The 24,219-nt window shown below is 42.7% G+C and overlaps 1 protein-coding gene across 3 annotated transcripts in view; it reads left to right on the top strand.

Annotated features, from left to right (window-relative positions):
* Positions 1-24,219, top strand: part of TBATA (thymus, brain and testes associated) — a 236,132-nt gene that overhangs the window by 159,157 nt on the left and 52,756 nt on the right. For all 3 annotated transcript variants that reach the window (XM_069610744.1, XM_069610745.1, XM_069610746.1), the window contains one exon: positions 3,265-3,429. In XM_069610744.1, coding sequence (XP_069466845.1) covers positions 3,265-3,429 — 165 coding nt within the window. The remainder of the gene's footprint in view (positions 1-3,264; positions 3,430-24,219) is intronic.

Here is a 24,219-nt window from a genome sequence, read left to right on the forward strand (position 1 = left end):
ATTTCTTGGATATTACCATCTTCCACCATAGTGGAGTTCTGAAAGTTAAACCTTATAGTAAAGGGACTGATAAAAATGCACTTTTGCATTTTAATAGTCATCACGCCAGCCACATTAAAGCCAACCTCCCGTTTGGCCAATTCCTGAGACTTAAAAGGAATAGCAGAAGGAAAGAGGACTTCACTGATAGTGCTTCTAAGCTCTCTGATAAACTCCTTAACAAGGGTTATCCATCTAGGTTAGTCAAACAGTCATCTAAGAGAGCGTTTAATAATAATCGTGATGCCCTGTTGGAAAAGAAAGAAAGAGAGAAAAGACAAAAAAGACAGCATTGTGTTTGTGAATACTTTTTCCAACCTGTCATACAAGATAAAGAGTATCATAAAGAAAGCATGGAACAAAGTCTATAGAGATGGGTCTACTCCTCCTCCGCTCATAGCCTTCAAGAAAAGTGAAAATATAAGTAACATGCTTATTCGGAATGATATAACTGTAAAGCAGATGCTGGTTCCTAGACAAACTACTCTGTGGGGCCTTCCTGTAGTGAAAGGGCATTTTCCTTGTGGCAAGTGTTTGATGTGTAAATATACAGTAGAGACTAAACAAATCTAGTTGAATTCCTCAAGAGTTTGGGTTCTTAACGAAATGACAAACTACAATTTTGAAAATGTTGTTTATTTGATCACATGCCCTTGTAAATTACAATATATTGGGAAAATAAACAGAAAATGTAAGACCCGAATGACGGAACATCGAAGTTGCATTAAAAATAAAGTAATCGCAGCTCCTATGGTGAAACATTTTTTAGATAAGAAACATACACATGAAGACTCTCTACCTTTGAACAAAAAATGATATTTAACTACCATCTTGTGTACTTATGATATGTGTATTGCTCTACATGTCTTCTTTAGCAACCATACATTTCATGTTGAAGTATAAATATGTTCATGCTGTATTGTTGAATTTTTTTTGGACTCTGTATATCCTTGATGTGCATTTTGGAATAATGAGGAACAATGGTGCTGATTAATAATTTCGTGTAAGTTAGTTATTCATGTATGTATTATTATTGTTTCACCACCATGTGATTACTACCAATCTTGTTTAAAATACTGTTGCTATGACAACTCTTGCTGTAATTTGATGCGCTTTAGGGACCCATATTGTACTCTTCGGGTCCAGGCAGGACATTAGTTTAGAGTATGCTAGTGATTTTTAGCCTTTAAGACCCTGCATAGTATTACATAGTGGTAGTCCGTTTTTAGTTTCTAGGACAACACGTGAGTGTTTGCGTGGGACGGCACCTGGTCCTCTGTGCTTGCAGGACACAAGTCCGTTTTTAGAATTTATTACGGGACAGGAGCGTGCGTGTAAATACGGAGCCGCTGATAGTGAGATCCGCGGTGAGCAGTGACGACTGTATGGGGTCCTGCGAAATGTGTTGAGACCGAGACATGCGCGAAAACGGCACAGTTATCAGCTACCGATTAGTGTGGTTCATTTCAACGTTAAAGGTAAGGCGCGTGACTATGGAGCTTTTGGGAAAATTGTTGTGACTTGCCTTGGTTAGTTAGTGACTGCATTTTTTAAATACATTTCCCCTTATGTGTAGCATTGAGGCAATGCCGCGAGCACTCTTGGCAAACATGAGATTCTTATTGTGAAACTCTGATGTTTTTCCGTAGTAAAGATTAGAGGTAATATATATTTTTTTATTAGAACCTATGAGAAGGTGATGGCACACATACTGGGGTATCTTCATGTTGGTGATAGCATGCGGTTGACACTGGCATGAGTTTGTCTTTCCATAAACTTAAGGTGCTAAAGTGGGGGCATGTGGTGATGTAAGTGCCTTGTTGGTAGGATATAATAATTGTAATCATAAGGTGCTGTGTTAGTTATTAGATGTAATGTTTGTGTTTAATTTGATGTGCAGGTTTTGGAACCAGGAGGGTGACTTGGACTACCCAGCGATTGAAACAAACTTGATATGAGAAGTTTTTGCTAATCGATTGGACCGTGTCCTTAGCGCTACTTACTAGCACTCATAGAGGTATAGTAGTTTTGTGCTCTAAGGGGCGGGTCTAAAAGAGACCGGTCTCTGAGCCCTTTGGACATCAATATGATGGTGTCCAGAGGCTTGCTTTGGATTATGAAAATCTTATGGTTCACTGTCTGATATGGTGGTGTTGGTTGTTATCCTTTTTAGGTGACCCCATTGTTGGATTACCGTACCCCTTGATTCAGGATCACATGGTGGTGAAAACTGATTAAAAAAAGTTCTCTCTCCCTGAAGAAAGTTCTAGCATTTGAAAGCCTGAAGAACTTAAACATGTCGGGATATGTTAATCGACACCTTGTTTAATGTTTAGTGGATGTTAATCGTCACGTGTCTGTGAATTTTTTTATTGTAAATGTTGTGGTATATTTCATCCCATTAGATTGGTGTTATACCCATCATGTGGGTCATAATCTTGGGTACACACTGTGTTTTAAAACAAGCTGTTTTAACAATGTTTTATTGAATCTGAATATAAAAATTAAAATGATTTAATCTATAAATTTGTGTTATACACTAAGTCAATTTTTTCAGGACTAATAGGTATGGGTTATCACTAATCATCTTCGTTTAGACAGATGAGCAATCCAATAGACTAAAGGTTGTGTACCTTTTCTCCTTTGTGTACAAATATTTATATTTTATACATTATACATTGTCTACACCATGTAACATACCCACATGCCAAATTCCAGGTTTGTAGCATGTTGGGAAGTATGCTGAACATTTTGAAATGACATACACACTTATCCAAACATTGCAGACTGCTTAAAAAAAATACTTACATTATTTGTCAAAATGTATATGTAATACTTTTTTCATTGTCTACACCATAAAACCTACCCACATGCCAAATTGCAGGTTTGTAGAATATTGGGAAGTATGCTGGATATTTAGAACAGACACACACACATATCCAAGCATTGAAGACCGCTTAAAAATAAGCAGCTTAAAGTTTTTTTTGTTGAAAAATGTATATTTTATACCTTTAATATTGTCTAAACCTTGGGACCTACCCACATGCCAAATTTCAGATTTGTAACATGTTGAGAAGTATGCTGAACATTTCGAACCGCAACCACATATCCACACATTTCCCTTTTTATATATGTATAGAGAGAGGAAATAGAGATGACCTGAATCGTTCCCAAAGTTTGTTGTTTCTGATGTGCTAAATGTGCCTCATTGTTCTTTTTCAACAGGCTGAGGAGCCTCGCAGATCTACACAGTACTCGGCAGAAACTGGTCGGCTCATCCCACCTTCTTCCCGTGCACTAACCCGACACGGATCTCGTCAGGCTAACAGAAACAACACAAAGAACAAAGGCAAGAACACTGCCTTAAACTTCCAGGATCAGGAGCTAATGGTCAGTCAAGCAAGCATTGACAAACACAATAATTTTGCCTTTTGTATAGACATTTAGCACGCAGTAACAATTTATCATTTACTGGTATTATCCCCCAGAGCCACACTCCACTGCCAAGTATAATTAACAGGGTTTCACCAACACCCTTGGAGGGGGAACCACAAAGGGAAAAGGAGGTATTACTAGAGTGGTCCAAATACGGGAACTGTGGACCATGAAGAAACTACAGCTGGAGAGGAACACTAGACCTCGTGTTAGGAAATATTTCTCTATAATCTATTGACCCCCAAACCTTTTGCTTCTGTTTTTCTACCTGTCCTGACTTTTTACAGGGAAGTGAAGCCTTCACTGACAGCCTGTTGGTCACCCTGTACCAGCTCAACAGGGAGACCATAAGCGAGCTGCTCACCACAATCCAGGGGAACATGGGGAGCAGGATTAACGTGGACAGGACACAGAGCCTTCAGCATCACTCCCTGGGCCTGATGCTTAGTTTGTCCTTGAGAAACTGATCAGTCTTTCAGACTATCAGTACTGGAAAACTGTGCTTCCCTTTTGTCTTTAACTTTTTACCTTTTCACTAACTTTTTAACAGTGCACACAGTATCTTACAATGCAGTGCATTGCAATGGGGATACTTTTGTATTACCCTAGTCTTTTACACTTTGGATTTTTGGTTACTTTTATATGTGGCCAAAGACAGGTGGGTGGCAGCAGATAGGTTTTTACAATGTTTTGTATTATTTTTAGTGTGCACATTCGCGTCTACTGCGTCTGTCTACTAAACGTACCTAGTGCCCTAAATGGCCATGCCACAAGATGTTTTGCTTGTCCTTAGGACATATTGTCCTATCGTCCGTCCGTCCGTCCGTCCCAGGAAAGGGGTCAGACTGTCTGCTCCCACTCCACATCCATAATGCCAGAAAGTCTGGGACATGAGTGAAACCCATAGTGCCCCCTGCTGGCTGTTTCAATGGTGCAGATCCATACCATTGGTGGGTTTGGACTTGCTTCCAGCCACAATATAGGGTAAGAAGAGGACTCCTACAGCCATTTCTTCAGATCAGCGGTAGAGCCGAGTATCCTTTGTAGAAGATGGTGGATGACTCCCGAAGAGGCCTGGCATCCCTTCCTTCGTTTGGCCTGGTGATACTCTACTGCACTACCTGACCTGCAAAGGCCCTGAGTGGTGCATCAACCCTTGGACTGGTGGGACCAACCAGTCTCAACACATTCTCAAGGATTCAGCTGTACTGAACCTTCGGAAAGTGTCCCTGGACTACCCAGTGGACTGACCAGCTCTTCAGTGGGCTACCTCGGTAGAATCGTCACTGTTCTGCATTCATCGCCGGAACTTCAGGAGGAGGCAACTTTACTAGGGGCTAAAAGTTAATACGCTGGGGGTGAGGTGATTCCCTGGATATTGTGAGCCTGTATCAGGCTCTTTTGATACTTAATTTCCCATGGTAGGGTGACCTGAGATATGACTGGAGCCCAAAAATGACCCAGAATAGGTTGGGCTAAAGTCATGTCTTCAGACTCAACCAGAAAAGAAATCAGCCCAAGAGGCCCACATTGTGTCACAATTGTACTGGAAGCACTTTAAAAAAAACACCCGTGAAAACTAAACTCCAGGGTGATATAGCCATACCTTTGAAGTGTGCTAGATTATGGAAACCTAGACTTTTGAGGATGGATCCTATTTAGTATAGGATAGGTTTGCATTGATTAATTGTAACCCTCAAGTATCCTTGTACCGTTGTGTTTAGATGAGTCCCTGCTACTTAGGCCTTCTCCAATTCCTGTACTTGAGAATAAAAAGAATAAAGAATGAGTATAAAAAACTAGATTGATTTTCTGTGTCTGAACTCTAGCGCTGATCCTTGCCACATTGTGACAAAGGTTCACACTGACTGGAATTCTTGAGATGCAGTACTTATCCAGTTGATCTCCTCATCCCTCTACCATGCACATGACCACATTTGGCAATTACTGGCTGTGCTGGCAATCAAGAGAAAAAAGAGAGACACCAGACTACCTCTCCCTTAAACGTACAGATGGGGACCTACTCAGAAGCTAGTAATTTCTTAAGCTAGCTATAGACGATGACACTCATATTTATACAGATAAATGACGTACTAGCCCCTAAAGCCTGGAACGTACTCCCGCCCAGCCTACGACACGAAGAATCCCTCACAGCTTTCAGAAAGGTGCTAAAAACTAATCTATTTAACTAACCACACTCTACAATGCCTAACCTGTACTACTGCCTACGTAAAGATTTTTCCTAAATCTGTATGACTGCTATGTAAATTAACCTGTACTAAGTGAATATGCTATAACAGCGCCACGATGCCTCCGGGTCTCTAGGCGCTTTATAAATTCAAATAAATAAATACAAATAAATAAAGTTTAATTGGGGCAACAACATGTTAAAAACATACACAGAAACAAAAAAAGGTTACTATTGTTAACCAGTGAGAAGACAAATGGACATGTGTCTTAACATGATATTAAATACAACATTGAAAAATGAATGTGTAGTGACAAATTCCAAACACATTTTAACTGTCGACATAGATTGGTGTTTCTAGCTAGGAGACCCAGATTAGCGTTTATAGCTCAGATGTAAATATTGCAAACACTAAAGTCTTATAGATAGAGAAATGGCTTTCAGGGACTCTGTGCTTTCTTCAGGACAACGTGAAGATTATTAGATGTACAAATGTTCATCTTTAGGTAATTAGTGACGTCTTGGGATGGGAGAAAGGATCGAGACTGTCTTGCATACAGTGTTGGAAGTCTCTAGTGCACAGAGGCTACATGGCAGGACTAATTGGAATCACGTGATGTAACATGTTGGTGGTGGTCCACCGGCAAATCAATATAGTTGTAAAAACTGTAGGAAAAATAGTAACCATCCAGTCTTGGGTAGGAACTTAGTTGGCTAGTTTATCAATGGACACTAGTGCATCGTCCTTCCCGAGTGTTTAACGCTGCAATCGAGGTGCTGCAGTGTCTCGGCTCTCGCGCATGTGCAGACGTGCCTCAGCTCCAATTAGTCCTGCCAGGTAGCTTCTGTGTACGAGCGCGATAGACATACAATCTCAATATCAATATCAATAGCTAGCTTAAGAAATTACTAGCTTCTGAATAGGTTCCCACCTGTACATTTAAGGGAGTGGTAGTCTGGTGTCTTATCTCTTTTTTCTCTTGATATTCACTTTGCCTTCCAGAACCAGGCCCCCCTTTAGCAAAAAAGAAGGCTACTGCCCCCTTACTTTTTTCTGTGCTGGCAATCAGCAAAAAGGGCTTGGGAGTTTTCCTTTAAATATAACCATATATAAGTGAACATGTTCATACTGAACACACTTGAGTCACTCCAGATCATTTCAGCCAGATTTAGGACAGGATACTCAACAGAGTTCTGATGTAACTGAGGCGCAGGCTTTCTATGTATGCCTCACCTGAGGAATGTGTGGGTAGTTCTTCATAATTATTCAGTTTTGGGGTGTCCTGAGTACAGCATTATTTGCACATGGAGAATCAGCCATCTACAAAGTTCTCTTTGATGAAGGCAAGGAGCATTACCCCATCAAATATTATTGTGGGCCCTTTGCTATGATTAGAGATGTTGTAAGGCAGACCTCCAAACAACCAGGCACAGGAAAAACCATCCTCTAAGGAAAAAGTCTTGGTGCACCTCTTTGTCACGTTTCGCTTTTTGTTTACAAAATACATTTGTTTTCCTTGCAGAGGGTGCCGTAGGACCCAGCTGCCACAGAGATCACTGGGTTAGTTCAAAGGATGCAAGGTGTTATAAAGCAAATCATCATCACTCATGATGCACACAATATACAGTATATATCCCCCACCCTCATTGGCTACCACCTGTATACATACTACCAGTCCCCTATGCTCACTTGACTAATTGGCCACTTCTAATCTACCCCTGCCCTCTAACATGTGGTCCTCTATCCTGTCACCTTGGTTTCTCACTGCATGATTGGCGTGCCTCTTAGGATGTTACCCTCCCCATAGGTTTAGTCACATGGTGTGCATCTGGTCGTTAACATGAACTCAGTGGATACCTTCAAGGTAAATCTGGCCCTCTAGAATAAAGAAGCGTTTCTCTCAGTCCCAGAGTTGCGGGCACCCCTGCCATGCCTCCCCAGCGCAGAACTAAATTTGTTAGCATCACCTCTTGCTCCTCATAGTACAAATCACAGGATGGTTAGCTTGGCAGGACATGGGAGTGCGATGTGCATCCCAACAATGTCAACCTTGATATCGACTTTCCCTGGATGTTTCAGCTGTTGTTGAATTGGTAGGTCTCCTCATCAGAAACACCATCCTATTGAAACATTTCAGTGTGATGCATGCTTCATTGATTAAGAGAATGTCAGTGAAAAACATACCATCCAACTTTTAAGAACAATTAAGGGGTGATTGTGCACCAGAGGAGGGATGTTTCTGCACCAATGCACAGTCAGGTCTGGCTTAAAAAAACAAGGTCAAAACAGCTAAAAGCAATCTCTCCCTGGGACATAAACTATGACATGTTATGTGAAAATACAAAACAAAATGGTATTAAGTGTGGTGAACCAGAAGGAGTTGGATCAAAATGTGACACGTCTATCTAGCCCTACTGCTATGAGGTCAATTCCCTACATATCAAACTAAACTAATTCTCCTCATGAAATATCCAAAATAAATAGTTCCTATTCCAAACCTTTCTATCTGGCCCTACCACTTAGAAAAACATAACCAATATATAGTCCAGAGCAATGGACTCTGTCCAAGGGTTTTGCTCGGTCCAAATAATGTGACGTCTTTCCAAAGAAGGTTTTTGAAAGTTTATACATTTCTCAAAATGTTGTCTACCAGCCTCTCTGTTGGTTCTGAATGGCAAGTCTGAAGTCTTTATACACTTCCACAAGAATCCCTTCTTTACATGGAAAAAGGGTCTCCTTAATGCAATAAACTGGTGTTTCATAATGTTAGTATTTTGGTTTGGAGCGATGGAACCTTCAAGGTCCTCTCTGTTTCCAAGTCTTGCTGGATATGTTTTGTATTTCTAGGGCTTGTTAAGATAGTTTTCCTAAACTCTACCCAAAGGTACTTTATGAACTATACCTTGGGCAATACAGAAACTCCAACTCTTACTACAGGCCTGTACCACTCAGTAAAGGGGTAGCTAGGGCTCAACAGCCAGGCGTATCTTAGTAGGGAGAGAGGGCTGTAGACAGCTAAAAAAAAACGTGTAGCATAGATATCGTTCAAAGAAACACTTATACACTGATGTATTGTAAACATAATGGTTTATCTTATATATTCATAGGTAAAGAGAATTGTTTAGAAAGGTAAGTACTATTATAAATCATAAACACAATTATAAACACCAACACACTACTTATTTAGAATAACAATATGCATTTCAAGGTGAGTAAAACCTAGTGTTACACATTTAGAATGGCAGTTTGCTATTCAAGGAAGTAAAACCACATTAGTAGACTTTTATAATGACAGTATACAATTCAAGGTAAGCATACCCTAGTGGTAGTAAACTATGTTACTTATTCAGTTTCAGGAATAACATAATTATACCAGCAATGTTACAAGTAAGTACCTTGCAACATATGTAACTTATTCTTCTTTCAGCAATGATACAGTTACAGCCATATTACTTTTTTAGAACAGTGAAATACAAGTCAAAGGTAAGCAATAACTTACTTTTCAGAATGCTAGTATGCACTTCAAAGACAAGTAAGAACTCGGCGTTACACATTTAGAATGGCAGTATGCTATTTGAGGTGAGAAAAACCCTAGTTTATTGGTAATAAACTATTACACATATTCTGTTTCAGGAATATGGGACTATGTAGTGATACGAATGTTACTTTTCAGCATAGTGGAACACAATTCTAAGGTAAGCAAGCACCCTATAAGACCTTCCAGAAAGATAGTAAGCAGTTCAATGTAAACAAAACCTAATGTTAAACATTTAGAATGGCAGTATGCTATCCAAGGTGATTTAATCACCATTGGTAATACACTGTTACACTTATTCAGTTTCAAGAATAATACAATAATACCAACCCTGTTACTTTCTAGAATAATGGAACACAATTCAAAGGTAAGTAAATAACTTTGTACACTTTTCAGAATGGAAGTAAGCAAATCACAGGTAAGTAAGAACTTTGTAAACTCTAACTTATTCAATTTCATAGATAACCAGTTAGAACACGAACACATAGCAAGTAAGTATTTTGCAACACTTGTTCTACTTTCTAGTCAGAGGCCTTGTACTTTGGAAGACCTTCCCTATTTTAGGGCATGAGTGATCTCGGAGGCAGAAGGGAAATATGGCTGGTCCAGTGGCTAACAGTAGGCAGGTCAGGATAAGGCACAGATTCAGGAGTTCCAGAGGATTTCTCATCCAACAAGTAAGTACAGATTTTAGAGTTAGTAGAAAGTTTTCAGGGACTTTGTAGAAGGCACTCTAGATGTGTTCCAGCGTTAGGCCTCAGCGAACGGTATGGACGAACTCCCAAACACATGAATCGCCAACATAGCCACACAGGAGTGACACACGACTTTAAGTAAGTGTTACCCTTAGCCACAAAGTACCTCAACAGTGAAGAAGAGCTTGCAGATGAACACCTTCACGATGCAGCAGCACAGGACCCGGTCTCTGAATTCTTGGTCGTGGTGACGAAAGAACAGACTCTGGATGGGAACCTGCAGCAGTCGACAGAAAAGGTTCCCAAAAAAGGATTCTTCAGTGCTTCCTGTGGCTCTGTGGATTTGGCCCCCTTTTCAAGGTAGCAGATGTGAAACGGTCATCGTCTGATCGATTCGCTGCACTATTTCAGTCCAGCACTCGGTGAGGGGACTTTAAGGAGTGGAGTCTTGCTTCTCGAGGTCCAACAGGGGTCCACTGATGTTTCAGTGAGATTTGTTCATGAGAAGATGTATCACAACACTCAGCCTCAAGGTCCAAGGGTATTGCCGGTTTGCAGCTCAGGAAGATCTCTGCTCATCGTGGGATGGCTCAAATGCAGGTCTTAAGTCTGATTGGTCCCCCCAATCTAAGAGTCGAAGTCCACGTCTTTGAGACTCCCAGGTTGCATGGAAAAAGGGGTCAGCACAGGCAGCGGTTACACAGCAGACTTCTACGGTGACTAGAATTAGCTACAGCCGTTTTCTCTTCTTCCTCATTGGATTCAGCTCCAGTGGTATACTTGTCTTCAGCTTTCAGATCCAAGCCATTTATGAAGGAACCATCATATCAGCACATATGCTACATCCAAACTTTGGGGGGTGGTTGCCCTTTCATGTGGTTTTGACTAACCAAAGTGCTTCTTTAGTGGTCCTTACTTTATAGTGTAGGAACCGAGGTTTGACAATCTATTTTCTTGGGTTGTTATTGAATGGGCAACTACAAAGAAAATGATAAACATCTTCCTCCCAATTTTCACAATATTTGCAGTTGCCCAAGTTACCTCCACTAAATGTACTTTAAAACTCTGCATGAGTATGATTTCAGATCACATTTTAGTCATTAGAATTTTCAGAGATTTGAGGCATGGTATATTCAAGTATTTCTCAAGGTCAGTATTGCACTTTACTGCTAGGTAGTGTACTACCAGTTTTTTATTCACACGAGTTTCAGATATCATTGAAATACCATTCGTAAAATACATGCCTCAGCTCAGTTTTGGAATAAGGGTCGAGCGCATTTGAGTTACTCCACAGCAGCAGTAGATTCTGTTTCTTTGCCATTTATTTGATGAAGAAAAACCATGGTATTCTCAACGTGCCGTGCTAATTTGAAACATCCCGCAGCCCCTCATGAGAGACATGGGGCATTCCATGATTTCAACCAGTACAAAAAAGTTTCAATTTTACTAGGTAATCAATACCATACCATCCCGACTCCACTTCATTGTGACATTTAATTGGAGGACAGTTTGGAGCACTGTTTGGTAAGCTCGGGAGCCATTTCAGGATCTTGTTTTCCTTTTTTACTAAGCAGTTAGCATCAGAATATCCCCCAATTTCCACTCCAAAGGTAACAGCAGGATTAGCCTGCATTGTATAGACCTCCATTGCGTGTGAGATGGTCTGGCCTCCATAATAATGAAAAATATTTGTGACTGCCATCCATGCCACTTATATCCAATGTAGTGTGACGATTCACCAGGTCTTGTCACTTTTCCCCCTGGGTAGCCCTTTCCTATGAGGCTAGGGAGGTGTAGCTGCTACCCAATAGTTCCCCTAGGGGTGGTAATATGCAGGAGGGCTTCAGAGGGAGGGACTCAACTCATGGGAACACGTATGACCACCTGGAAATCTGCCTCCCTAAACCCCGGTCACATACACCCACCTCACCTTTGCCCACCTGTTCCCCCTCAGATCACAAGTAGAACCGTGTGCTATTGTAACATAACAAGTCTGTCCAAAGGGGAAAAGACTAATATGAAAAAGAACATCAGAAACCTGTGGAGAAACATTAAGTCACATTACACAAGTACTGACACGAGGTGGCACACTGGAGGCATGAAGAATACCTCAGGTATCGTACATCAGATGATTCACCCTACGCGAGGGTGCAGTTATCTATTTGAAATGAGCATGGAGGATGGACTAGTTGCTCTGGGTGGCTTGCAGCATGGAGGCGAGACGAGCTAGAGAAGCTTGAGAGAGAGCTGGTCTGACTGCTCGACCTGGGAAGTTCAAACTGGGAGCCTGGAGGTGGACCAAAGGCAAATCCGTTAGGCCAGGAATGCTGAATGCAGGGACATCACCAAAAAAGGTCAGACGAGCAGCTGGGAGCAGGAATACAGTGGCAGGACCTTGCAGAGTTGGACCGGTTGGTCCAATAAAATCGCCAATACTGGAGGATCCAGCAGACTGCACAGGAGAACTATAAGAGAGGGAGAAGAGTGGGGATGCCGATGCAGTGAAACCCAGCCCCAGGAAGAACCAGTCAGTAAGGTGCTGTCTCATGCAAGAAGGTAAAAGGAGGCTCCGGAGGGCCTGTAGGGGTGCGTGGGTCATTGAAAAGCATGTCGGGAGTAGTCATCCTGGTTCTAGTTCCCACCAGAAAGAGTACCCCATTGAGAAGAGCATCAGGAGTAATCACCCTCGTCCTGGTACTTACCAGAAAGAGTGTCACATTGGTCCAGGCCCCGGGAATGATGTAGCTTGTACCAATATTCACAGTAAGAAGTGCACCAGTGACAGTCATCAGGAGTACTCTCCCTCATCCCAGTACTCAGAGAAAACAATACAGTGCTGAGAGGCACATTGGGAGAGATCTCTCTCATCATAGTATTTCTAAAACCAGGAATAGCAGAGAACTTTTTTGAAAACTCTCCTGGCAGTAGAAATAATCCAAGGGAATATCTAAGCTAAGAGACAAGGCCAGAAAATGCATCAGAGGGCTCAGGGATAGAAGATCCTCAACACAAGAACTATTCACATTTCTTCACAGCCCCGGATGAGTTTCCAACATTGATTGAAAGTTGCTACTGAAGTGGAAACACAGTGAAGAGCCAGGAGAAGGAAGGCATTCTCCTGGTCCACTTTTTGTTATGGAACAGTTGGCAAGAACTGAGAACCAGGAGAACAAAGTCATTTCCGCTGCCGCCCCCTGACCCCTTTTGTGTTTTGGGGCATTTGATAAAGTATCTCTACAAGAGACTTGGAGAAGGAAAATCAGGAGAAGGGAGTCATTATCCTGGGTGAAGAACTCACAAACTTTAAGTTAGTTATGAACCTGAGTTTTAGTTTTAGGGTTAGAGAGCCATTTACTTTGGTGGCCATTCTGACAAGCCACTAAGTTTCTTAGGTTGAGGCAAGGCAACGCCTCATAGAAATAGGGATAGTTAGGTTTTGGAGATTAAATAAAAGTCTATAGCTCAAATCATGAGCCCTCTTTGTCATCTCCACTTCTACACCCTCACAGTATTCACAAATGTTTTGACATGATACCATTTAGTATTATTATGAACTCACAAGCCCATATAGTCATATCCCGCCCCCTCTTCTAATTCAGTATCACCTGTAGTAAATATGTAATTTCGACCATAGGGCACGCTATTTGGGGTGACAAATCATGATTTTAGTCTTCGATATATAAATTCTAAGTTCTTTTTCATGGCACCTGGGGCAAATACCTTCACTTGGTGCTGGAGTCTTTTGGAGTTTTAGAAAACAATACTGCGTCAATGACAAAGAGAAGGACCCTCCATTTTATTCCTCCTAGTGCTGGTGCATCTGCTTCCAGACACATATAACAGAGAGCAAAATATCAAATCATACTTCATTGTTGTGACAACACATTTTGAAAATAGTATTAGTCACCCACTACATATGTACATTATGTAGAGGAACAAATCTGCACCAGATGTCTTGCAATATCATTTATGAACTGACATAAAGTTATTTTGTTAGACTCTTGTGGAGAACAATTACATAATATTTAACATGATCAACTTGAGTTTAGGCTCATAGAAATCTCTCTGCCGTTCTCAGGATCTAAAGGCTAAAGGCAACATTTCACTCTCCTATGCAGAGTCACTTTGATGACACAAAATGTTTGGCTGGGCAAGAGAAGTTGTCTTTGGGTCATTTGAATTAAGCACTCTCTTGTTAGGAGTTTACCCTTCATTCATAGTGTCATCCCCTTGGATAGCTCATACATATCAGCAGTTTTATTAATGGAAGATTCTGGTGTGCATGAGCACAAAATGCTGGTGCTCTTAGATATCATTTTTCAATGATGACAAAGTTTGTAAGCATAGCTACCATATCAACACTTACAATGTAAAGTGATAAATGTAGCAGCCTGCCATTTCCAACCAACATCTCTCAAAGCATTGTATATTCTAAGTTTTTTTTAATTGAGGTCAGCAGAGATTTCAGCTGCAGTACAGCTATTGCATCATCCTCCCCGGGAATTATTGAACCTGAAGGGGAGTGAGGTCCTGTTTCCACCCCCTTGGCCATCTGTTGTTCTCCTGCACATGTGGAGTTTGTGCCTGGATGCTGACCATTCCATTAGGTAGGTGCACTTTCTGTGCATTACTGCACCTCCTGGGGAATTATTGAACCTGAAAAATCAAAATTTGAAAAAAAAGAAAAATAGAGGAAATCTGCATAATATTGTTGGAAAGGACTGTTTTATTTGGCATTTTCATCGTGCAGCCATTTTTTAAAATTTGTAATACCTGGAGCTGCATTGCTATTTTGAAAGCACTCGTTTTTTCCTCCTATTGCTGCTTATTTGACTGTTTTTGGCCCTTCCAAGATAGCTGCCGTGGTTTTCTTTGTTGTGTAGACAGGCTGTGCTGAATCACCTCTACCTGTGCTGCACTCCCATTGGTTGCTGAGTGTTTTCTTACATCCAATCAGGGACCAGCAGGTTTCAGCCAGCCCTCTCAGCAAAGGCCCACTTCCAAGGCCCCTGTCTGATCCCTGTCCTTTTCCAGAACGCTAATTGGGGTCCGCCCTGCACCTTAACCACAATGATGCGGCCAACTCTCTCCTCTAAGAAATCCAGACTGCCTTGACTTTGCCACCTCCAGAACTATGGGTTAGTTCCCTCCTTATGGACTCACTTCTACTGCCTTTGACTATCACTGTTCTTTCTGCTTGATGCTCCCATGTTGTTATCTTGCTGCGCAGTGCTTCCTAAACCCTTTGCCAACATCCGATTCCAAGATTGAAAAAGTCAAATCTTGCTGTTTTTGCTTTGCTCTTAAAAGTCATATCTTGCTGCCCAGTGCGAAATTCTCTGTATTTTGCTTGTATACTGTTTCTTCTCTGTAACTTGCCAGCCCAGTGACCTCACCACTCTCTTTTGTCTCACACCTACCTGCCTTAGCCCCGCCATAATCTCCATCCTCTCCTTACTTCCACCCCAATGGCGCTTCTCCTATCTTCTCCAACTGCTTCTCCATTGACTATCCTTTCCTTCTCACTAGGTCTGGTAGGAAGAAGTTCAAAAAGGATATCTTGGCCTCTAATCCTGGTCTTCCTATCGCCGACACCTACTCCAATGCTTCCGCCAGACAGACCCTTACCGACATCCACTTTGTTGTTCCTTCGCCAGATCTATGGACTCCTCATATGGTCTCTGTGCTCTGCCCTATCTCCTCCTCTCTCATTAATGCTGGCACACGCTGGGAAGTTCTCATGGCTTCCTTCGACTCCTCTAAAGTCATCATTAATACCTACGTAAATGGCACTGTCATGGTCCAAGGCCCTCGGGCCAATCTCCTCCTCTTTCATAGGCGCTTCCCTCGCCTCATCAATTTCCTCTCATCTCCTGCTGTCCCCTCCTCTCCCCCTTGGCTACCTTGCCCTCTCTCTCCTCCTCCTCCTCTGCCCCTCCCAGGGCTTTCTCCGCAGGGCGTACCTCTGATCTGTACCCCTCCCGGAAGGTCTTTAAGGCTGGCAACCTTCTTCATATTGCCACTCTCAACTCTCGCTCTGCCGTCAAACACTCCTCTGACATCTGCCACCTCCTTGAAGAACTAGACCTTGATGTCCTTGGTCTTACTGAGACATGGTTCACGGCCAGCTCTGTTACGAGCTTTGACACTTTCCTCCCTGATGGCTACAAGATCCTCTTAGCACCCAGATCCTCCCGGTCCGGTGGGGGGCTAGCCCTGACCTTCCTGAGTGGATTCCTTCCTCTATCATTCCCACTCAGACCCACTTCTCTTTTGAATGCCTTGTCTGTAGGCTTTTTCTCTCGCCTACCCATTCTCTTACTGTGGTTACCATCTACCGGCCTCCTTGTCAAATCACCTCATTTCTCTCTGAGTGGGCAGACCTCTCCTCCTCCCTCCTGGCCTCTAACACTCTCCTCCTCCTCTGTGACCTAAATCTACATTTAGACTCTCCTTGCTCCTCCTCTGTACTCTTCTGTGAGCTCTGCGACTCCCTCACCCTGTCCATCCTCCACTCTGGCTCAACTCACTCTGCAGGGCACACACTTGATGTCTTGATCTCCTCTGACCTCCCCCTCTGACCACTCCTCTCTCCTGGAGCGATCACTCCCTCCTCTCATCTCTCCCTCTCTTCCCGCCAAGCCTACCCCAACACTGCCACTTTTCTTCTCGGACATTGCCCATGAAGCTGTCAGTTGAGGCTTTTGCCGCCACTTTCTCTCCCCCCTCCACATTTGGCTGTCTCTCATCCTGATACAGCCCTGTCTCTGCTCTACTCTTCAATTTCTGATACGCTTGATGTTCTTGCCCCTGTCATGAGGATCCATTTGAAGTCCAAAGCCAAGTGCAATTCCTGGTATGACTCTGTCCTAGCTACACTTAAACGTAAGTGTATGGCAGCTGAGAGGAAATGTAGGACTTCCTGTTCATCCTCTGACAAACTGGCCTGTCGCCTGCTACAAAGGCAATACCGACTCTCTGTCCTCACCAAGAAGAGGGTCCACATTCAAGCTCGTGTCTCTGCGGCATCTAACAACTCGGCCGAACTCTTTAAAATCGGCAAGGAGCTGGCCAACCCTGCTGCAGTCTCTACCCCTCCTGTTGCCTCCCAGGCTCTTTGCAATGCCCTTGCCTCTCACTTCATTAAAAAAAACCAGAACATCCTGTCCACCCTCTCCACCCACACTCTTCCTCTTCCCTCTCCATCTGTGCTTACTGACCCTCCTTTAGCCACCCTCCCACCATCTTTCTCGTCCTTTTCTCTTTTCACCCCTGACGAGGTTGCTAGACAAGTCCGATCTATGAAGCCTCTTCAAAACGGGTTCATCCCTGTTCCTCTAAAACCATCAAGGACCACATTGACACCCTCGATCCGGCCCTTGCTGATTTTTGCAACCACTCCTTTGCCTCTGGATCCTTCCCCTCCCCTCTGAAGCACTCCTTTGTGCATCCTCTTCTCAGGAAACCCACAGCTGATCCTTCTTGTCCAGCTAGCTATCGCCCAATTTCCATTACTCCCTTTCTTGGCAAACTCCTGGAAAAGTTGGCCATCTCTCAGCTTAACCTTCATTCCAATTCTGTTGGCTGTCTCCATGACCACCAGTCTGGCTTCAGAGCTGCCAGAAGCTCGGAAACTGCTCTCCTAAACATCTGTGAAGATCTGCTCACCAACCTTGACTCTAACATTCCCTCTGTCTTCATCCTCCTCGATCTCTCTTCTGCCTTCTACACGGTCAACCATACCATCCTGCTCAACCGTCTCTGTGAAAACTTGGGTATCACTGATCAGGCTCTGGCCTGGCTGACCGCTTTCCTCTCAGATCGACCCTACCAGGTCCAACTTGGTCCTTCCTTTCATCTATCTTCCTCTCTACCTGTGGTGTTCCCCATGGGTCTAACCTCTCGCCCTGGCTTTTCAACCAATACCTGGCAACTCTCACCCACTGCATTGCCATTTTCTGCTCAAATTTCCAGTGCTACGCTGACAACACTCAACTCCTTGTCAGGCTGCCCACTGCCACCTCCTCTCCCTCTCTCATCTCTGATTGCCTAAATGCCATTCAAGATTGGTGTGCCGCCAATGATCTTTGTCTGAATGCCAGCAAGACGGCGATCCTCCTCATCGGCACACCTTCACCATCCTTCCCCTCACTCTCTGGCCAGCCTCCCTTGGCCCTCCTCCTACCCCCACCTGTGAGGCTAAGAACCTCGGGGTCATCTTTGACTCCACCCTTTCCTTCTCTGCACACATCTCTGAGGCCTCTAAAAAGTCAAATTTCCACTGCACCTTCTCAGAGGTACTCTGCCTTTCCTCTCCTTTCCCCAGAAGCTCATGGTATCTCAAGCTCTGGTTCTCTCTAGCTTAGACTATTGTAACAGCCTCTTTCTAAATCTACCTGCCTCTACTCTCCGCCCTCTGCAACTAATACTGAACAGGACTGCGAGACTTGTCCTTGGCCTCAAGCCCTGGGATCGTATCTCTCCAGCTCTGAAATCTCTTCACTGGCTCCCAGTGGTTGCAAGGATTAAATTCAAAACCCTCTGCATTGTCCACAAGGCTTTCTGGGGCCTGGGTCCAAAATACTTTCAGCTATCCCTCCGCAAATACCTCCCCTCTCTAGCTATTCGCTCCTCTACCTCCAATTTACCCAGGGTGAGTCGTTTTTTTAAGAAACGAGCTGGGGGTGGATCTGTCTTTGGCTGGGGCCTCGCTCTGGAACAGCCTCCCTGCCACTCTAAAACTTGGAGAACCATCTCCGGTTCCGGAAGCACCTCAAGACCTTCCTCTTTTCTTCTGCCTTCGCTCCCCCTATCCCCTGCTGATCTGTTCTCTCTTGGCACCGTGCACCTGGCCACCCTCTGTCTTTTGGGCCCAGGTACATGCTCATCCTGTCACCCTCCCCACTACCTCTGGGCCACCCCTTGCACTGTGTCTGTATCTCTACCCATACAGCCCCCCCTTTTTCTTCCTGCACTTATCGGACCTACCCTGTCTGCTGCCTTAAACCTAGCACTTGCAAATTGCTGGCTGCATTACCACTGTTTGTTGCCATTATTATTTATTGTTATTTATCTGTTTCTCCTCTGCTTCACACTTTCCATCTCTCCCCCCTTCCATGCACCTTTCCCCTCCCCCCTCTCCCATGCACTTTCGCGTTATCAATGTCACTGGGCCTAGTAAGATCGCTGTTTTGTTCTCCCCTGTTCCCCTCCCTTGCCTTGTCGCGCTCTGAAACACTTGTGTACGAGCGCGATAGAAATAAAATATCAATCAAAAGAAGGAAGTCTGTGATCTAACGCAGGCATCTACAAATAGAGTAACGCAAAGTTAAAGGAAATATTGGTGTTCAAAAGCATGCAATACATGTGATGTCTTGGGTACAGTGAGGTTCCCATCCTTTATATAACACGCTGCAGAACTGACTCATCCTCTTCTTTGGGAAATAGCTGCATGGTCTACATATCAGAAAAAAAAACTCTCTGGCCCAATAATGTTACGCATTGCTAAGTACCAGTAAATTGGAGAGCACATCAGGGTTGAGTACAGTAGCTCATCATTTCTAGTTCTCAAATGAAGAGGTCCTCAAAAGGGTGCCTTTAAGGTCCCAATGGAGATAGGAGGAGGATCATAAGGCCCTTTAAACTCTGGGGTTTAAGTCTTTCATCGAGCATGCGGTTGAGTACAGCAATAAAGTCTTGGTACTTCAATAATCATGGCCACTTGGCCTTTGAATTGTGGGTAGACCGAAATCTCACAACACCTTGCAATACTGGGAAGCCTGAGGCCTCATAATCTCAAGGTAGTAATGTGCACTTTGCAGTTAACACGTGATTCCATATAGTGAGCCCCCCCAGTCAGTGTTGTAGTTTTGCATATGTGAAAGACATCACTGCAACACATTTCAATGACCAATCACACATGAAATTTGGCCCAGCCATACAGCACTGGTTGAGAGGTTTCATTCCAGCTCATGTGGCTGCTCCCTTTTAGCAGCTCTTTGTAATGGGCTGCCTACTTTATTTTTAGATGATAGGCCATTTTAGCTTTTAGTGTTTCCCAATAGTAAACTCTATATAAAAAAAACTCTAAAATAAAAAATAAATAATACACACACTTTACACTGACAGACCACACTTGGCATGGAGCTCGACCGTATGAAAAACACAAACAGTTAAGCAATGACTGAGAGAATGTAACCTATTTCACAAGGCTGATACATTTGTCTTCAAAGGCTCTGTCCATTTCACAGTACACGTATGTGATGCTCCATTTCCTAACAATAAGACAAAGGCAAAGCCTACAGGCTTCTCAAGTCATTGCTTGTGTTTTGGCAAAAAAGAAGTAAAATAAAAACTAAGCGCACTGGTGAAGGGGTTTGAACCCCGGTCACAAGGCTTCCCTGTTTTTCAGAGTTGCTTATCCAATTTTCTGCTCTTCCAATGCTCTACTTCGGATGAGTGTAAACGCCTTTATTATCTTAAATAAGCTTAAAAACAGCATTGTATGCAACTATGCCACCAATGAAATCGTGGGGATGGCATTTAGCGTCTACACTGCGGGACAATAAATAATGCAATATATTAAGTATGGGTAACATCTTTAGTTGGGGTATTGGAGGAGGTTTTATACAAGGCTGTAATCCCATCTGGAAACTTCATACAAGATGTCCTGTGACCACCATTCTAAATCTCCAACATGTGAGATCTGCACACAGTGAAGATCACTTCAGGCTAGTAGAATGCAAAGTTTTTTTCCGCTGGCATAATTGTGCAAAGTGACTGGCTTTGCTACTGCACGAAGTTGCAATGTTCCTTTTTGCAAACACCATACATTTATTCAATCCGATTTCCTGCCAATACTCATTGCTAAAAATAATTGCACACTTTGCAGGGCCACTGTTAGCGACCCTGTAGTTATGATAAGGTTGGTTTTCCCTTACGAAGAGCAGTTTTTGCGTGGCTTACAACTTTGAGGCTGTTTGACAAATCCGCATGAAACTTTGCAAACAAAATATACACCTGCGATTTCGTCAAGGTGAGGCAAGTTTATAGGGTGAGGTCCCAAAACATTTGAAATCCATGTAGACATTAATGGAAGCAAATGTTGCTCATGGCTACAGCCCATACTCTCTGGACAGATATGCACCAAATTTGTGCCAGGAGTAGCAGCCGGGTCCCAAAAGTGTGCATTTGCAAATTTGGCATTAATCAGTCCAGGAGATTGTTTAAAATTGCTTAAAGTAGGTAAACAAATGAGTATTATCTTGATTCGGCACATGGATTTACTTCCTGATTCAATGTCAGCTGACGCATCTGAGCCAAAAAGGGAGCTGTGTAATATTCAAGGACATTGTGCGTAGCCGCTGATTGGGCAATTAAAAATGTGAAGTGCTTCAAAACCTTTGAAACGGACCACATGCTAGACTCAGAAACTGCTCCCATACATCACAGTAAAACAAATTCAGAAACATAACATTGTATGTGTCAAACAAAGAAAACAATCTCTGGGGAGGTAAGGGGTGATGTGGATTGGATGGACTGTCTAGAAAATGCTGAAATCAGGTGTTTTTTTTCCACTCTGATGTCCGCAGACATCTCAAATGTTATGTTCACAAACTTGACAAATGTTCGTGGACATCCATGCATATTGCTTACATTACAGGGTCAGTGAAGAGTAGTTTTTAGACGGTTTATAACTTTGGCGTTGTACAACAAAACTGCAAGAGATTTTGCAATAAGAGCATAGGCTCAACGTCGAATGTTTTTGCAAACTTTGGTTCCGTTTCACCAAGAGGGGGCAAAATGGGAGGGAGGTCTCAAAATGTTTGGACGGATTATAATTGTGGAGCAATTTGACATATCTGCACACAGATTTGCAAAACGATTAAAAACACAGCGTTGAAGGTTTTTGCAAAGTTTGGTGGGATTTTGTTAAGAGGGGGCAACATTGCCGGGGGTCACAAAATGTTCAAAATCCTGGTAGGCTTGAATGGGAAACATCATATGTGATGACATCAGTGATGTCAAAGATGATGCATAGCTTACCATAACCAGCGAATTTCTTCTTTGGTTTTTACATTTTGCCCATCAACAATAATGTTCCTTAAACAATGTTTTTTTTCACTAAAATTTACAGGTTTTTATTAGAGCAATTTTACTATAACGTCCCTTTAACGTTTTTTCACTGAATTTCAATGGTTCTCATTGGAGCAACTTACCGATAATGTCTCCTTAAAAATGTCTTTTCAATGAATATTTACATATTTATGCCAAGTTCATCAGTTGTTCAGAGAAGCATACTTTATTACTAGCTTAATTACATTTTGTAGAAAACAAAACATACCTAAGTGCGTTTGCTGAATTTTATTACTGACAAATTACATTTAGTGGAAAAGAAAACATACAAAAACCTTGTTGCATCCCATTTGCACATTTTCATCCCTTCCAAAAAAATGTACACATGTTCACCAGTAATTGTAATAGGTCGAAATATGTCGAAATAATTTAACATTTTTACAGAAGTGAGTGACCATAAATTATTATGCTTGACCATTTTGGCTGAATTGCGTTCCCATGCAGCCCCCCCACAATCTAATAACTGGCGTAGATTAAAATGGGAGGAACCAGCCCTAAAATCTAATCTGCCACTGATCTAGCAACAAATCTTAACAATTCTTAAAGTAGTGATGACTCCTGATCATATTAGCGAGAGCGCTATGATCAATTCTGCCACTACAATTCCACCCAATATTGCAAAATTGCTTTCAAAACCTGCAAGCACTGTGAGACGCTTACAAACTCACAGCGAGAGTTGGTATGGCTAGGAGTGCAGGGTGGCAAAGTCAATGCTTGTGGGAGCTCTTAAAATCGGCGTTGAAGGAGGAAAAAAGGTAATACACACGTAAAGAAAGGAATATAATAAGCTGATAATAGCCAGGAAGTAAAACGTTGAATGCAATGATTTATGGGACTCTCTAAATAACTCCTTAGTTGAGAAAAATGCTAGAGATTTTTGGAATATAGTGTCAATGGGAAGATGCCCAAGCCAACACCCTGACCAATCCGCTATTACAGAAAGAACTTGGTTTGACCATTTTTCAGCTCTCAATTGGTAATTATATTGTGACTTTGTAAGAAATTAAGCTGTACCTAACACCATGTTTGCATCTCTCCTTGAAGTGATGTATACAGAGGTTGCTAAGGCTGTGGGTAATCAGACCAAAGGGAAAGCCCCCCGTCCTCACATTATTCCAGTATACCTGTATATAAGAGGACCAGTAATTTAGGTGCCATACGTATGTAGGTTATTTAATGCCATGCTATGTACAGGCCAGAAACTACCTTCGTATAATGTGACAGAAGTTGTACCCACTTTTTACAAAGGGGGGCCCAGGGGATCCTGGCAATTACAGGTCGATTTCCCCATTAGATGCCAGTAGCAAAAATGGTGGGAAAATTCTGCAAATAAAATTGGATGGGTGGTTCCAGGAATATGGGGCTTTGAGTAATATTTAAGCAGGGTTAAGCAGGGGATGGGTATGCTTGATCAGGTCCCAAGACTTAACCTATTGATTGATAAATGTTGACTATCAAAGGAGGTAGCTTATATCTCTTCTTCGTTGACCTTAAAGCAGCCTTTGATAGTATTCTGAGATTAGCGCTATGGCAAGCTTTAGTGGACAAAGGAGTGCCCCCCACCGTGCTGAAAGTAATTATGGTTCTCTAGGCACTCATCAGCCAGAGTGAGATGGGGATTGGGTGGGCAGACCACTAAGAATTTTGCAGTGCAAAACGGCGTAAGAAAAGGCTGCATACTTGCGGCTCTGCTTTCAATTTGCTTTGATGAGGTGCTATTGAAGTTTCCAATAGATACATTTGATTTCCCGTTGTTAGTGTGCGAGAAAATTGAAATCCTGTTTTTGCGGACAACGTTATCTTTTACCGCACACCCTCAGAGTTAAGGGAACAGACAGCCCACTTCGTTAACTTTTGTAGGGTTAAAGGCCTTGAAGTTAATGCTAATAAAACAAAGGTGATGAGATGTGGTAGGAGGCTAGAGCTATGGACACGGCTGGATATTAGCGTAGAAGGCGTGAGGACTGAAGAAGTGGGTCATTTTGCCAATTTAGATATTAGGATTGCTGCAGATGGCTCGTGGCAAAATCATGTATCAAAGGTTAATTTGGCTTTAGGAAGAAAATGTAATGGGATTTTCCCTATTGTGAATAGAGCTAAGACTAATTCCATTACACCTGTCATGGAAATATACAGAGCTCAGGCATTGGCAGGTGCTCTGTATGGCACAGAAATCTGAGGCCAAACTAAG

Source organism: Ambystoma mexicanum, chromosome 8 (genome assembly GCF_040938575.1).
Source record: "Ambystoma mexicanum isolate Mex_15411 chromosome 8, UKY_AmexF1_1, whole genome shotgun sequence".
Classification (NCBI taxonomy): Eukaryota; Metazoa; Chordata; class Amphibia; order Caudata; family Ambystomatidae; genus Ambystoma; species Ambystoma mexicanum.